We start from the raw sequence: 17034 nt of genomic DNA, 5'->3' as shown, positions 1-17034 counted from the left end.
TGTGTGTACAAGGTAGTTGTTGTGGAATTGTTAGGTTATATGACTTGTTAGATATTACTGCATGGTCGGAACTAGAAGCACAAGCATTTCGCTACACTTGCATTAACACCTGCTAACCATGTGTATATGACAAATAAATGTGATTTGATTTGATACCATGCTACATTTTTACAGTAGCCAACTGCTTTACAATACCCCTATTTCTGATTATTTGTCCTACGTGTGTAGCCTACTGTATAAGGATTATGAAACTAAGACTGAAATACTTCTCAACATGCTCACAACCTGCCATTGGATACAAGTTATATTTTAAAAAAAAATGGTGCATGTCAGGTAATAGTCAAATACTGTATGGAAAATTATATTGACCATCAATTATTATTTCTATTCAGCATTTCAAAATAACAGTTTTGAAATAAGTACAAAATCACACAAAAATAATCAATGGAAATCCAATTTATCATCCCATGGAGGTCTGGATTTGGAGTCACACTCAAAATTAAAGTGGAAAACCACACTACAGGCTGATCCAACTTTGATGTAATGTCCTTAAAACAAGTCAAAATGAGGCTCAGTAGTGGGTGTGGCCTCCACGTGCCTGTATGACCTCCCTACAACGCCTGGGCATGCTCCTGATGAGGTGGCGGATGGTCTCCTGAGGGATCTCCTCCCAGACCTGGACTAAAGCATCCGCCAACTCCTGGACAGTCTGTGGTGCAACGTGGTGTTGGTGGATGGAGCGAGACATGATGTCCCAGATGTGCTCAATTGGATTCAGGTCTGGGGAACGGGCGGGCCAGTCCATAGCATCAATGCCTTCCTCTTGCAGGAACTGCTGACACACTCCAGCCACATGAGGTCTAGCATTGTCTTGCATTAGGAGGAACCCAGGGCCAACCGCACCAGCATATGGTCTCACAAGGGGTCTGAGGATCTCATCTCGGTACCTAATGGCAGTCAGGCTACATCTGGTGAGCACATGGAGGGCTGTGCGGCCCCCCAAAGAAATGCCACCCCACACCATGACTGACCCACTGCCAAACCGGTCATGCTGGAGGATGTTGCAGGCAGCAGAATGTTCTCCACGGCGTCTCCAGACTCTGTCACGTCTGTCACATGTGCTCAGTGTGAACCTGCTTTCATCTGTGAAGAGCACAGGGCGCCAGTGGCGAATTTGCCAATCTTGGTGTTCTCTGGCAAATGCCAAACGTCCTGCACGGTGTTGGGCTGTAAGCACAACCCCCACCTGTGGACATCGGGCCCTCATACCACCCTCATGGAGTCTGTTTCTGACCGTTTGAGCAGACACATGCACATTTGTGGCCTGCTGGAGGTCATTTTGCAGGGCTCTGGCAGTGCTCCTCCTGCTCCTCCTTGCACAAAGGCGGAGGTAGCGGTCCTGCTGCTGGGTTGTTGCCCTCCTACGGCCTCCTCCACGTCTCCTGATGTACTGGCCTGTCTCCTGGTAGCGCCTCCATGCTCTGTACACTACACTGACAGACACAGCAAACCTTCTTGCCACAGCTCGCATTGATGTGCCATCCTGGATGAGCTGCACTACCTGAGCCACTTGTGTGGGTTGTAGACTCCATCTCATGCTACCACTAGAGTGAAAGCACCGCTAGCATTCAAAAGTGACCAAAACATCAGCCAGGAAGCATAGGAACTGAGAAGTGGTCTGTGGTCACCACCTGCAGAACCACTCCTTTATTGGGGGTGTCTTGCTAATTGCCTATAATTTCCACCTGTTGTCTATTCCATTTGCACAACAGCATGTGAAATGTATTGTCAATCAGTGTTGCTTCCTAAGTGGACAGTTTGATTTCACAGAAGTGTGATTGACTTGGAGTTACATTGTGTTGTTTAAGTGTTCCCTTTATTTTTTTGAGCAGTATATATATGTATGAAAATAAATACCTTATTCACATAAGCATTCAGACACTTTTCTATGAGACTCAGTGCATCCTGTTTCCATTGATCACCCTTGAGATGTTTCTACAACTTGATTGGAATCCATCTGTGGTAAATTCAATTGATTGGCAATGATTTGGAAAGACACACACCTGTCTATATAAGGTTCCCAGTTGACAGTGATGTCAGAGAAAAAACCAAGCTATGAGGTCGAAGGAATTGTCTGTAGACCACCGAGACAGGATTGTGTCGAGGCACAGATCTGGGGAAGGGTACCAAAACGTTTCTGCAGCACTTATGGTCCCCAAGAACACAGTGGTCTCCATCATTCTTAAATGGAAGAAGTTTTGAACCACCAATCTGAGCAATCGAGGGAGAAGGGCCTTGGTCAGGGAGGTGACCAAGAACTTGATGGTCACTCTGACAGAGCTCCAGAGTTTATTTTGTTTAGATGGGAGAACGTTCCAGAAGGACAGCCATCTCTGCAAATGGCTGCAAATCAGGCCTTTATGGTAGAGTGGCCAGACGGAAGCCACTCCTCAGTAAAAGGCACATGACAGCCTGCTTGGAGTTTGCCAAAAGGCACCTAAAGGTCTCCGACCACGAGAAACAAGATTCTCTGGTCTGATGAAACCAAGATTGAACTGTTTGACCTGAATGCCGAGTGTCACTTCTGGAGGAAACCAAGCACCATTCCTACGGTGAAGCATGGTGGTGGCTGCATCATACTGTAGGGATGTTTTTCAGCAGCAGGGACTGGGAGACTAGTCAGGATTGAGGGAAATATGAACGGATCAAAGTACAGAGAGAGATCCTTGATGAAAACCTGCTCCAGAGCACTCTGGACCTCAGACTGGGGCGAAAGTTCACAACACTAAGCACACAGCCAAGACAACGCAGGAGTGGCTTCGGGACAAGTCTCTGAATGTCCTTGAGTGGCCCAGCCAGAGCCCGAACTTGAACCTGATCGAACATGTCTGGAGAGACCTGAAAATAGCTTTGCAGCGACGCTCCCCTTCCAACCTGACAGAGCTTGAGAGGAACTGCAGAGAAGAATGGGAGTAACTCCCCAAATACAGGTGTGACAAGCTTGTAGCATCATACTCAAGAAGACTCAAGGCTGTAATCGCTGCCAAAGGTGCTTCAACAAAGTACTGAGTAAAGGGTCTGAATACTTACAGTATGTAAATGTGATATTTCAATTTTTCTGTCATTATGTAGATTGATGAGGTAAAAAAACAATTTAATAAATTTTAGAAAAAGGCTGTAACGTAACAAAATGTGGAAAAAGTAAAGGGGTCTGAATACTTTCCGAAGGCACCGTACCTTAATAGAAAAATAAAAAATATATAGTAAAAGTGAGTCACCCAGTAAAAAGTACTTGAGTAAAAGTTGGCACCATTTATTAAAAACATTTTTTTTTTTACGCATAGCCAACATTTAGACATAATTTACAAACGAAGCATGTGTGTTTAATGAGTCCGTCAGATCAGAGGTCAGTATGGATGACCAAGGACTTTCTGTTGATAAGTGCGTAAATTGGACCATTTTCCTGTGCTGCTAAGCATTAAAAATGTGACGAATACTTTTGGGTGTCAGGGAAAATGTATGGAGTAAAATGTACATTCTTTTCTTTAGTAATGTAGTGAAGTAAAAGTAAAAGTAGTCAAAAATATAAATAGTAAAGTGAAGTACAGATACCTCAAAAAACCACTTAAGTAGTACTTTAAAGTATTTTTTACTTAAGTACTTTACTATAATAACAAGAGAGTCGCACGGTCCATATCAATAACCTCCCAGTATAAAAAAAAAAACACCAACGTTTAGGCCTCACTGTGCCTTCTTCAGGGTAATGTCATGAATGCTTGAACCAGGTTATGTAGACAAACAGTGGAATTAGTGCAACCAATGACAGTAGTGAGGGGTGTGTCGTAATTTCTAGGTTGATCAGAATTAATTGAGCTAAACTGTTAAAAGACTACAGCGCACAGCATATTGAATATATTATGCCATTGTTATCATTAGCATAACATTAGCATCAACATACAATATTGATTCATTTCATTTCACCTATAAATATTTCCAATTTCATTAAAACATGTTGTTACATGTAGTCTTTTGGTTCAACCATAATGCATAATAAGCATCATAAACAGGGGGAACATATTGGGTGTACTCTGATAAGCTGTAGAAAGAATACATTAATTTACAAGACCTGTTTACAGGAAATATAATTGGTCATAAGATGGGCCTGAGATCAAAGTCAATATTCAGAACACTAGGGGTCAGTGTGTTTAAAATGGGATATCCAGTAGGCCTCCCTCTGTAATAGTAGGATCTCCATGTTACCTCCTCTCCTTGGTAGAGAAACATGCTCAATGCCTGTGTATTTGAGGGAGGAGATGGCATGGTTAGCTTCAACAAAGTGAGCTGCTATTGGATAGTTAGTGTTCTTACTATGCGTTGTTTTAATTGTCTTTTTGTTTGTCCTACGTAGGCTTTCCCACATGTACAGGTGATGAGATAGATTACTCCCTTTGTCTTGCATGAGATGATACCCATAATAGGGATTTTTCAACCTGTATGTGGGAGTCTGGAGAAGGATGTTTTTGTAGTGCTATTGCACTGTGCGCATGAGGCACATTTGTAGTTCCCATTTGGAATGGGTGTCAAGAGTGTCTTAGTGGGCTCAGGGGGCAGGTCAGATCTCATCAAGCTATCCTTAATATTTGCGATCACGCTTATAGACCACCAGTGGGGGCTCCTGTGCAATGTTTTTGTCTGATATGCCAGTGCTTTTTCAGGATTGCTTTCATTTTCTCCCGAACACTTGGTGTACTTACTGCAAAACACTGTTGCGTTGTTTTTCGTGTTTGGTTTAGTTTTTTGCAATTCCTCTCTTGGTTTTTGAGATATTTTCATCATTGCAGCATTAAGAGTTTTGTCCTTGTAGCCTCTCATTTTCAATGTATCTGTCATTTTCTTAGCATTGCTGTCAAAATCTGACTGGTGGCCACAGATTCGTTTAACCCTGCATAACTGGCTATATGGTAAACCATTATGGAGGGAAGGGGATGCATATGATTCAGACATAGCAGGGTATTGCGGTCTGTGGGTTTTGTGTATAAGTCTGTTTGTAATGCATCATTCTCTTTGATGATTCATAAGTCCAGGTAATTTATTTTTCTCTCATCAGTCTGAATGTTTCGTTTGAGCTATTCAGAACTCTCATTTAACAGAGTTAGGAATGAATTGAGTTCCTGTTAACTTCAACTCCCTAGCCAACATGGGAACTGAACCAAACTCAAACGATGCCCACTGGAGTCTTTTTGAATACAGCCAACAACAACGAGACAACATCTTATTAACAGAGTCTTTATTTGATCAGCCAGAAGGCACCTGGGAAAATCTTTTTAAAGAATTCCAAGACTGTTCATCTAACAAAACTAGAACACACATTGTCACTTTAAGTGAGTATGTTCGAAATGGAGCTATCCCACACGATTACGTTGGCAAAAAGAGCCTTTACTTGGCCAACGCACTGAAGAGTTTTTTGAACGACGGTGTGATATACTTAACAAATGTTCACTGGACCTGATGACTGTTCATTGAACAACTCAAAAAGGATATTACAGAGATCGAAACTTCCGTTGACAATTCACATCAAGCTCTACGAGACAAGCTTCATGATCCAATCAAACTGGATGATCTCATTAAGAGTAACGTTGACGTTCAGACCAAGATTATGACCGAACTGAGGGAGAGGAAAATGAACGAGTTTAAACGCGATTTGGAAGAAAAGAACAACGGACTAATATACCTCTGGTGAGATCCTGAGCACAAGAAACCACAAAACAGGAAGAGACAAGCCGTTGACAGACACAGAGTCCCTCTGTCAGACCATCTATCCACATATAGCGCTACCTCTGGCTCCTCTACGATGGTGAGCGTTTTTCCTACAACAGAGGGCGGGGACACTGGGGACAATGTCGAGGACAACACCCCCAGTACGTAAGTCGGGGGAAGAGGAAATCCACTACCACCCTGCGATACCTACCAATTGAGATCCAGGACGGGCCCCCAGTTCAACAGGCGCTAAATGTCTTCAGCTTACCACTTTAGTGTTCTCAATAAGGGGTTATCATTTGCACCTACTACATACATTGATGACTTTGACATCCAGATAGATCTATTCAACTTTACGTAATCTGAGATTGTGTGAGTTCTTTGATAAGAGTGAAACTTACAAAACCCCACTTGAAATGTCATCCTCAATGAGATATACACATAGGTCTACCATGTTAATCAATAGGCTTACCTGCCCTACCGTGAGTCAAGCAGGAGATGGAGCCTTCTGAGGTACCTGAGAACTCTGAGAGAATCACATTTAGAGCAAAAGGTTCATTCGTACCTCCCCCCAAACGCAATGCATCCATAGAAACCTTCTGCAGGATTGTTGAAAATTATGTATGTGACCTACTGAAAGACAAACAGAAACACAAATCCTATGATAACCTGAGTAGAGACGAGAGAATGGCTCTTAAGTACTTACAATCAGATCCTTAGATTATCATGAATAAATGTGACAAAGGAGGAGGAATTTGTATACAAAACAAATGTGAAAATGTGAATGAATGTCGTCGACAACTATCTAAAGGTGACTTCTATCACAAACTGAATCAAGACCCTACCTTAGAATTCCAGCATAATTTCACATCCACAGTGGAAAGCTATTTGGAATCAGGACAAATCACAAAAAAATTATGTGAATTTCTATGTGTGAAATTTCCTAAGATACCAACTTTTTATACAGTCGCTAAATTACAAAAACAAGTTTCTCCTCCCCCAGGTAGACCCATTGTAGCAGCAATTGACTCTGTGACGTCCAACATTTCTACGTTTTTGGACCACCACATTAAACCGATGGTTGAGAATCTCCCATCTTATGTCAAAGACACTAGTCATATGATCTGACCTCCCTCCATCTTCTGCCAGCTTGCTACCTATGGCCCGGCTAGCTGTCTGAATCTCACTTGGACATTTATGATCACTCGGCTAAGCATGTCTCTCCTTACTGTCAATATGCCTTGTCCATTGCTCTTCTGGTTAGTGTTTATTGGCTTATTTCACTGTAGAGCCTCTCGCCCAGCTCATTATACCTTATCCAACTTTTCAGCTCCACCAGCCACACATCTTCTGGTTTCAAAGATGTTTCTAGAGACAATATCTCTCTCATCATCACTCAATGCCTAGGTTTACCTCCACTGTATTCACATCCTACCATACCTTTGTCTGTACATTATACCTTGAAGCTATTTTATCGCCCCCAGAAACCTGCTCCTTTTACTCTTTATTCCGGACGTCATAAACGACCAATTCTCATAGCTTTTAGCAGTACCCTTATCATACTCCTCCTCTGTTCCTCTGGTGATGTAGAGGTGAATCCAGGCCCTGCGTGCCTAGCTCCACTCTTATTCCCCAGGCGCTCTCTTTTGATGACTTCTGTAACCGTAATAGCCTTGGTTTCATGCATGTTAACATTAGACGCCTCCTCCCTAAGTTTGTTTTATTCACTGCTTTAGCACACTCTGCCAACCCGGATGTCCTAGCCATGTCTGAATCCTGGCTTAGGAAGTCCACCAAAAACTCTGAAATCTTCATCCCTAACTACAACATTTTCAGACAAGCTAGAACGGCCAAAGGGGGCGGTGTTGCAATCTACTGCAGAGATAGCCTGCAGAGTTCTGTCCTACTATCCAGGTCTGTACCCAAACAATTTGAACTTCTACTTTTAAAAATCCATCTCTCTAAAAACAAGTCTCTCACCGTTGCCGGCTGCTATAGACCACTCTCTGACCCCAGCTGTGCTCTGGACACCATATGTGAACTGATTGCCCCCCATCTATCTTCAGAGCTCGTGCTGCTAGGTCACCTAAACTGGGACATGCTTAACACCCCAGCCATCCTACAATCTTAGCTTGATGCCCTCAATCTCACACAAATGATCAATGAATCTACCAGGTACCACCCCAAAGCCGTAAACACGGGCACCCTCATAGATATCATCCTAACCAACTTGCCCTCTAAATACACCTCTGCTGTTTTCAACCAAGATCTCAGCGATCACTGCCTCATTGCCTGCATCCGTAATGGGTCAGTGGTCAAACGACCTCCACTCATCACTGTCAAACGCTCCCTGAAACATTTCAGTGAGCAAGCCTTTCTAATCGACCTGGCCAGGGTATCCTGGAAGGATATTGACCTCATCCCGTCAGTAGAGGATGCCTGGTTATTTTGAAAAAATGCCTTCCTCACCATCTTAAATGAGCATGCCCCATTCCAGAAATTTAGAACCAGGAACAGATATAGCCCTTGGTTCTCTGCAGACCTGACTGCCCTTAACCAACACAAAAACATCCTGTGGCGTTCTGCATTAGCATCAAACAGCCCCCGTGATATGCAACTTTTCAGGGAAGTTAGAAACCAATATACACAGGCAGTTAGAAAAGCCAAGGCTAGCTTTTCAAGCAGAAATTTGCTTCCTGCAACACAAACTCAAAAAGGTTCTGGGACACTGTAAAGTCCATGGAGAATAAGAACACCTCCTCTCAGTTGCCCACTGCACTGAGGATAGGAAACTCTGTCACCTCTGATAAATCCACTATAATTGAGAATTTCAAGAAGCATTTTTCTACGGCTGGCCATGCTTTCCACCGGGCTATCCCTACCGCGGTCAACAGCACTGCACCCCCCACTGCTACTCGCCCAAGACTTCCCCATTTCTCCTTCTCTCAAATCCAGTCAGTTGATGTTCTGAAAGAGCTGCAAAATCTGGACCCCTACAAATCAGCCGGGCTAGACAATCTGGACCCTTTCTTTCTAAAATTATCTGTCGAAATTGTTGCAACCCCTATTACTAGCCTGTTCAACCTCTCTTTCTTGTTGTCTGAGATTCTAAAAGATTGGAAAGCAGCTGCTGTCATCCCCCTCTTCAAAGGAGGGGACACTCTTGACCCAAACTGCTACAGACCTATATCTATCCTACCCTGCCTTTCTAAGGTCTTCGAAAGCCAAGTCAACAAACAGATTACCGACCATTTCGAATTCCACCGCACCTTCTCCACTCTGCAATCTGGTTTTAGAGCTGGTCATGGGTGCACCTCAGCCACACTGTCCTAAACGATATCGTAACCGCCATCGATAAGAAACAATACTGTGCTGCCGTATTCATTGACCTGGCCAAGGCTTTTGACTCTGTCAATCACCACATCCTCATCGGCAGACTCAATAGCCTTGGTTTCTCAAATGATTGCCTCGCCTGGTTCACCAACTACTTCTCTGATAGAGTTCAATGTGTCAAATCGGATGGCCTGTTGTCCGGGCCTCTGGTAGTCTCTATGTGGGTGCCACAGGGTTCAATTCTTGGGCCAACTCTTTTCTCTGTATACATCAATGATGTCGCTCTTGCTGCTGGTGAGTCTCTGATCCACCTCTACGCAGATGACACCATTCTGTATACTTCTGGCCCTTCTTTGGACACTGTGTTAACAACCCTCCAGACGAGCTTCAATGCCATACAACTCTCCTTCTGTGGCCTCCAACTGCTCTTAAATACAAGTAAAACTAAATGCATGCTCTTCAACCGATCGCTGCCTGAACCTGCCCGCCCGTCCAGCATCACTACTCTGGACGGTTCTGACTTAGAATATGTGGACAACTACAAATACCTAGGTGTCTGGTTAGACTGTATGCTCTCCTTCCACATCAAACCTCTCCAATCCAAAGTTAAATCTAGAATTGGCTTCCTATTTTGCAACAAAGCATCCTTCACTCATGCTGCCAAACATACCCTCGTAAAACTGACCATCCTACCGATCCTCGACTTCGGCGATGTCATTTACAAAATAGCCTCCAATACCCTACTCAATAAACTGGATGCAGTCTATCACAGTGCCATCCGTTTTGTCACCAAAGCCCCATATACTACCCACCACTGCGACCTGTATGCTCTCGTTGGCTGGCCCTCGCTTCATACTCGTCGCCAAACCCACTGGCTCCAGGTCATCTACAAGACCACTGGTCACCATAGCAGCACCCACCTGTAGCACGCGGTCCAGCAGGTATATCTCTCTGCCACCTCCAAAGCCAATTCCTCCTTTGGCCGTCTCTCCTTCCAGTTCTCTGCTGCCAATGACTGGAACGAACTACAAAAATCTCTGAAACTGGAAACACATATCTCCCTCACTAGCTTTAAGCACCAGCTGTCAGAGCAGCTCACAGATCACTGCACCTGTACATAGCCCATCTATAATCTAGCCCATACAACTACCTCTTCCCCTACTGTATTTATTATTTATTTTGCTCCTTTGCACCCAATTATTTCTATTTCTACTTTGCACTTTCTTCCACTGCAAATCTACCATTCCAGTGTTTTACTTGCTATATTGTATTTACTTTGCCACCATGGCCATTTTTGCCTTTACCTCCCTTATCTCACCTCATTTGCTCACATTGTATATAGACTTATTTTTCTACTGTATTATATGTTTATTTTACTCCATGTTTAACTCTGTGTTGTTGTATGTGTCGAACTGCTTTGCTTTATCTTGGCCAGGTCGCAATCGTAAATGAGAACTTTTTCTCAACTTACCTACCTGGTTAAATAAAGGTGAAATAAAAATCTCATTGATAGAGGGCTTAGGAAGGATACCAGAGGGCACCCTGCTGGCCAGTTTTGATGTGGAGAGCTTGTACACTAACATCCCACACACTGGAGCCTTGCAGGCACTGCAGAGACTCTACCCTTGCTCCATCCAATAACTGCATCTTGCAACTCGCTGAACTGGTATTATCTATAAGCATGGTCACAATATTGGGGATAACTTGGTGAGATCTGACCTGCCCCCTGAGCTCACTCAGACACTCTTGACACCCATTCCAAATAGAAACTACAAATGTAGCTCATAGGCACAGCGCAATAGCACTACAAAAACATCCTTCTTCAGACTCCCACATAGAGGTTGAAAAATTCCTGTTAGGGGTATCATCTCATGCAAGACAAAGGGAGTAATCTATCTCATCACCTGTACATGTGGGAAAGCCTACGTAGGACAAACAAAAAGACAATTAAAACAATGCATAGCTGAACACCGCAGCTCTATCAGGTGTAAGAACACTAACTATCCAATAGCAGCTCACTTTGTTGAAGCTAACCATCCCATCTCCTCCCTCAAATACACAGGCATTGAGCATGTTGCTCTACCAAGGAGAGGAGGTAACATGGAGATCCTACTATTACAGAGGGAGGCCTACTGGATATCCTATTTTAAACACACTGACCCCTAGTGTTCTGAATATTGACTTTGATCTCAGGCCCATCTTATGACCAATTGTATTTTCTGTGAACAGGTCTTGTAAATGAATGTGTTATTTCGCCACCTTATCAGAGTACACCCAATATGTTCCCCCTGTTTATGATGCTTATTATGCATTATGGTTGAACCAAAAGACTACATGTAACAACATTTTATGAAATTGGAAATATTTAAATATAAACTCAGCAAAAAAAGAAACGTCCCTTTTTCAGGACCCTGTCTTTCAAAGATAGTTTGTAAAAATCCAAATAACTTCACACATCTTCATTGTAAAGGGTTTAACCATTGTTTCTCATGCTTGTTCAATGAACCATGAATACTTAATGAACATGCACCTGTGGATCGGTCGTTAGTGTCTTAACAGTTTACAGACAGTAGGCAATTAAGGTCACAGTTATGAAAACTTAGGACACTAAAGAGGCCTTTCTAATGACTCTGAAAAACACCAAAGAAAGATGCCCAGGGTCCCTGCTCATCTGTGTGAATGTGCCTTAGGCATACTGCAAGGAGGCATGAGGACTGCAGATGTGGCCAGGGCAATAATTTGCAATGTATGTACTGTGAGATGCCTAAGACAGCGCTACAGGGAGACAGGACGGACAGCTGATCGTCCTCACAGTGGCAGACCACGTGTAACAACACCTGCACAGGATCGGTACATTCAAACATCACACCTGAGGGACAGGTACAGGATGGCAACAACAATTGCCCGAGTTACACCAGGAATGCACAATCCCTCCATCAGTGCTCAGACTGTCCACAATAGGCTGAGAGAGGCTGGACTGAGGGCTTGTAGGCCTGTTGTAAGGCAGATCCTCACCAGACATCACCGGCAACGTCGTCGCCTATGGGCAGAAACCCACCGTTGCTGGACCAGACAGGACTGGCAAAAAGTGCTCTTTACTGACGAGTCGTGGTTTTGTCTCACCAGGGCTGATGGTCGGATTCGTGTTTATCGTCGAAAGAATGATCTTTACACCGAGGCCTGTACTCTGGAGTGGGATCGATTTGGAGGTTTAGGGTCCGTCTGGGTCGGTGTGTCACAGCGTCATCGGACTGATCTTGTTGTCATTGCAGGCAATCTCAACGCTGTGCGTTATAGGGAAGACATTCTCCTCCATCATGTGGTACCTTTTCTGCAGGCTCATCCTGACATGACCCTCCAGCATGACAATGCCACCAGCCATACTGCTAGTTCTGTATGGCTGGTGGCATACAGGGACCTGTTGGATCGGAGGGTGAGGGGTAGAGCCATTCCCCCCTGAAATGTCCGGGAACTTGCAGATGCCTTGATGAAAGAGTGGGCTAACATCTCACAGCAAGAACTGGCAAATCTGGTGCAGTCCATGAGGAGGAGATGCACTGCAGTACTTAATGCAGCTGGTTGCATTGATTTTGACCCCCACCCCCTTTGTTCAGGGACACATTATTCAATTTCTGTTAGTCACATGTCTGTGGAACTTGTTCAGTTTATGTCTCAGTTGTTCAGTCTTGTTATGTTCATACAAATATTTACACATGTTAAGTTTGCTGAAAATAAACACAGTTGACAGTGAGAGGACGTTTCTTTTTTTGCTGAGTTTATATAGTTTGGACGCACCCACTCATTCAATGGTGTTTCTTTATTTTACTATTTTGTACATTGTAGAATTATAGTGAAGACATCAAAACTATGAAATAACACATATGGAATCATGTAGTAACCAAAAAAGTTTCAATAAATCAAAATATATTTTATATTCTTCAAAGTAGACACAAGTAGCCTCATCAATTTTTTGTCATTTAGCAGATGCTCTTATCGAGAGCGACTTACAGTAGTGAGTGCATACATTTTCATTCGCACTGGTCCCCCGTGGGAGTCGAACCCACAACCCTGTCATTACCAGCAGTTGTGGAAAAAGTACCCAATAGTCATACTTGAGTAAAAGTAAAGATACCTTAATAGAAAATGACTCAAGTAAAAGTGTAAGTCACTTTGCTGAAAGCCTATCCATGTCTCATTGGAGCTCCATGGGGCCTTCTTAGATGCATTTTTTTTAAAGTGACGTAGTCTGTATGAAAAGAGCTATATAAAATACATCTATTATTATGTAATGAATGAGCACCTCAGAGTGTAAACAGGCCCAACATTCCAAACACCTGAGACTGTTTTAGGAACTTGTTCTATCGACAGAATAATGAGTCAAGAGGGTTCTCGAGGTTTACTGTTCTAAAGGTGTGGCACTTGCAGCAAAGACAAGAATGCAGGTACTAAGGCCCCAGGCCACCACACTGACAAGGTTTTTAAAATGTAGTTTATTTATAATTCGTTCAAGGACATCTGGGTGTGCACATTTACAAACACCAACATAGATACAGTCCCAACAGTTCGTTCTGGATTGCCCTGTGTTGTTTTGAGTCTGTTTGGGTGTTGGCTTCAGAAACAGAGGTTTCTGTTTACCACAGAGAGAGTTTGATTATATTTGTTCTCCTCTACCTTTCCTGGCCTTTCCTGTTGTCTCTGCTTTTGAATTTGCATTTAGAGAACTGAATTTGAAAACTGAATCTGAATACATCTGAGAAGTTGAATATATGAAACTTTGATCAACTTGAAATTATAGTTTTTAAACTTCATACACAGACAATGAATGCAATATCTACCATATTGAAACTGAATATGTAAATATTGAATTTGAATATACAATTCAATTTAAATTGAATTTGAAAACTGATTGCAATATTCATCCAATTTAGCTTCAAATCATGAAATGCAATTTCAATTTATGAATTCAATGATTACATTTCTGTATTACAAATTCAAAAATATTAAATTCAAATTCAACATTCGAAGTGACTATGCATAGGTAACAGCAGTCTTATGGCTTGTGGGTGGAAGCTGTTGAGGAGCCTTTTGGTGCTAGACTTGGCGCTCCGGTACCACTTGCCGTGCGGTAGCAGAGAAAACAGTCTACAACTTGGGTGACTGGAGTCTCTGACAATTTTATAGGCTTTCCTCTGACACCGCCTATTATATAGGTCCTGGATGGCAGGAAGCTTGGCCCCAGTGATGTATTGGGCCGTTCTCACTACCCTCTGTAGTGCCTTACGGTCCGATGCTGAGCAGTTGCCATACCAGGCGGGGATGCAACCTGTCAGGATGCTCTCGATGGTGCCGCTGTAGAACCTTTTGAGGATCTGGGGACCAATGCCAAATCTTTTCAATCTCCTGGGGGTGAAAAGGTTTTGTCGTGCCCTCTTCACGACCGTCTTGGTATGTTTGGACCATGATAGTTAGTTGGTGATGTAGACACCAAGGAACTTGAAACTCTCAACCCGCTCCACTACAGCCCTGTTGATGTTAATAGGAGCCCGTTCGGCCGGCCTTTTCCTGTAGTCCACGATCAGCTCCTTTGTCTTGCTCACATTGAGGGAGAGGTTGTTATCCTGGCACCACACTGACAGTTCTCTGACTTCCTCCCCTCGGCCGTCTCATTGTTGTCGGTGATCAGGCCTAACACTGTTGTGTCGTCAGCAAACGTAATGATCTCAAATATAAGAAATGACAAATAGATAATCATTATCTCCTCTCAACCCCAACCCAACCCTAACCACACCATGCTCCTCTCCTCTCCTCTCCTCTCCTCTCCTCTCCTCTCCTCTCCTCTCCTCTCCTCTCCTCTCCTCTCCTCTCCTCTCCTCTCCTCTCCTCTCCTCTCCTCTCCTCTCCTCTCCTCTCCTCTCCTCTCCTCTCCTCTCCTCTCCTCTCCTCTCCTCTCCTCTTCAGGAGTCTCAGGAGTCCCTCAGCTGGAGCCCCTGAATGTGACTGTGCTGCGGGGCTCAGAGGCTCGGTTTAACATCAGCCTGTCTGAGGAGTGGTACTCCATGTCATGGATGCTTAAAACTGTCTTGGTCCTCACCATCAACAGTGTCACCGGTGTGTCTGAGCACAACCATCGTTTCTCCGTTAAAAACTACTCCAGCGCCGACATAAACTGCTGGGAGTTCATCATCCGGGATGTCTGGAGGGGCGACTCTGGTGACGTTAGCTGTGGCGTCCAGGAAAAGCCGATCCAGACCGCTCAGCTCTTTGTCCAAGGTTGGGAACAATTCCTCAATATTTCATCCTTAGAAGTGAAGACTGGTTTCTTTACTGGAATCAAAATGTGTAGAGTAGATAAATAATGTCTGTTTCCCATCTCATCCTGCACTGTATATGCTGTGCACATACAGTATCACTATAGATGACAGTAGTGTAATAACCGACCTATGCTCTGGAGAGCAGTAGTATACACTGTAAGATCAGAGAGGAGAGAAGTGGTATCACACTGTAAACTCTGAGCATAGAAAGGATTAATAATCTGTTCTCTCAGCAGGTCCTGGCTAATCACCAACACAGGAACAAAGATCCATGTATTAGGCAGATGGAACAGTCTGATTCAGACAGAAATAACTCTTTAAAAGACTTTTGATGAGCTTCTATATAATCCAAGGTTAGAATATGGAGTTCATTTAAATAATCACCTTTACTGAAATGATAGAGTACCATTGTTGAGAAGATTAAATTAAATGAATTAATAAACTGCAGAGTAACTGGGGCAGTTGCTATAGCAGAAGAGTGGATAATATTGATGTTAATGCCTCTGGAGAAGAAAGGCAGATACTATAATCCACATGGAGAAGCCAAAGAACCCTTTATGTACTCACTTTGCAAAATTTGATTTATCAACGAAGTTTCCACGTCATTTTTTTCAACCAAATAATTCAATGTTATGACATTGAATCAACATGGAAAACTGATTGGATTTGCAAAAAGTTATCAACTTCCAAGGACAGGGTGACATTTTTGGTGGATTTCACATTGAGTTCACGTTAATTGTCAGCTCAACCAAATGTAAATCAAAACTAGACGTTGAACTGACGTCTGTGTCAAGTGGGTAAGGCAAGTTCTCTGTCTAGCTAATTTGCCACAGTTGCCAAAAGTGATTAGTGTAATAAATAACCAATGAACCAAGTCCATGTAACATAAGTCTTATTGCTGTAGCCACAAATCTTACTGGTCTGATCTACACATTAGCAAATGTGCAGGGAAAATACAGTGCTCGTCTATGGATTCCAGAGAAACTTTGTACACCACAATACTTTGTACACCACCCTTGCAGCCGTTGTTTCCAGTCAGCAAGTATGCTTTGGCTCCTAGACAAGGGTAAGGTAAAACACACTAGTGCATGGGAGCCGTAGGATTTGCATTATGGTTAACTGTACTCTACTGCTTACTTTGATGGTAAGCATTTCTTTGAAGCACGATCTCCTCAAGTCACACACACAAGTGTGCATACGCACACACACACACACACACACACACACACACACACACACACACACACACACACACACACACACACACACACACACCACACACACACACACCCCCCCCCTTTATATACTTTATTTAAATCCACCTATCAAGTTTACATTAAAAAAGGATCCAAACATTTCAAAGGTCCCTGTATGAATGGCACTCAAGGGTACAGAAAGCACCTCCTTCTGCCCACTGTCATTTAAAAATCTTCCCAGCGTGAAATAGTTCCCAATAGTTCTGATCATTCTGATTGTGTTCTGATTGTGACGTCATTCTGTAATATCTCTCCCAGTGTAAAAATTTGCTTCACATGTCTGTCAATCAATGGTGGCCAGGGACCAATCAGAAACTCGCTGAGGCGTGAGGTCTGCATATAAATACCCGGACTCGCGCGTCAAAGTGCTGAGGGTT

General features: G+C 43.3%; 1 protein-coding gene across 5 annotated transcripts in view; it reads left to right on the top strand.

Moving 5' to 3' along the window:
* Nucleotides 1-17034, top strand: part of igsf5a (immunoglobulin superfamily, member 5a) — a 37365-nt gene that overhangs the window by 3038 nt on the left and 17293 nt on the right. For all 5 annotated transcript variants that reach the window (XM_045692250.2, XM_014137809.3, XM_014137808.3 and 2 more), the window contains one exon: nucleotides 15049-15360. In XM_045692250.2, coding sequence (XP_045548206.1) covers nucleotides 15049-15360 — 312 coding nt within the window. The remainder of the gene's footprint in view (nucleotides 1-15048; nucleotides 15361-17034) is intronic.

The sequence above is a fragment of the Salmo salar genome, chromosome 13 (genome assembly GCF_965601325.2).
Source record: "Salmo salar chromosome 13, fSalSal1, whole genome shotgun sequence".
Lineage (NCBI taxonomy): Eukaryota > Metazoa > Chordata > Actinopteri > Salmoniformes > Salmonidae > Salmo > Salmo salar.
Note: the sequence above shows the minus strand (reverse complement) of the source record. Positions and strands in the feature narration are given on the sequence as shown.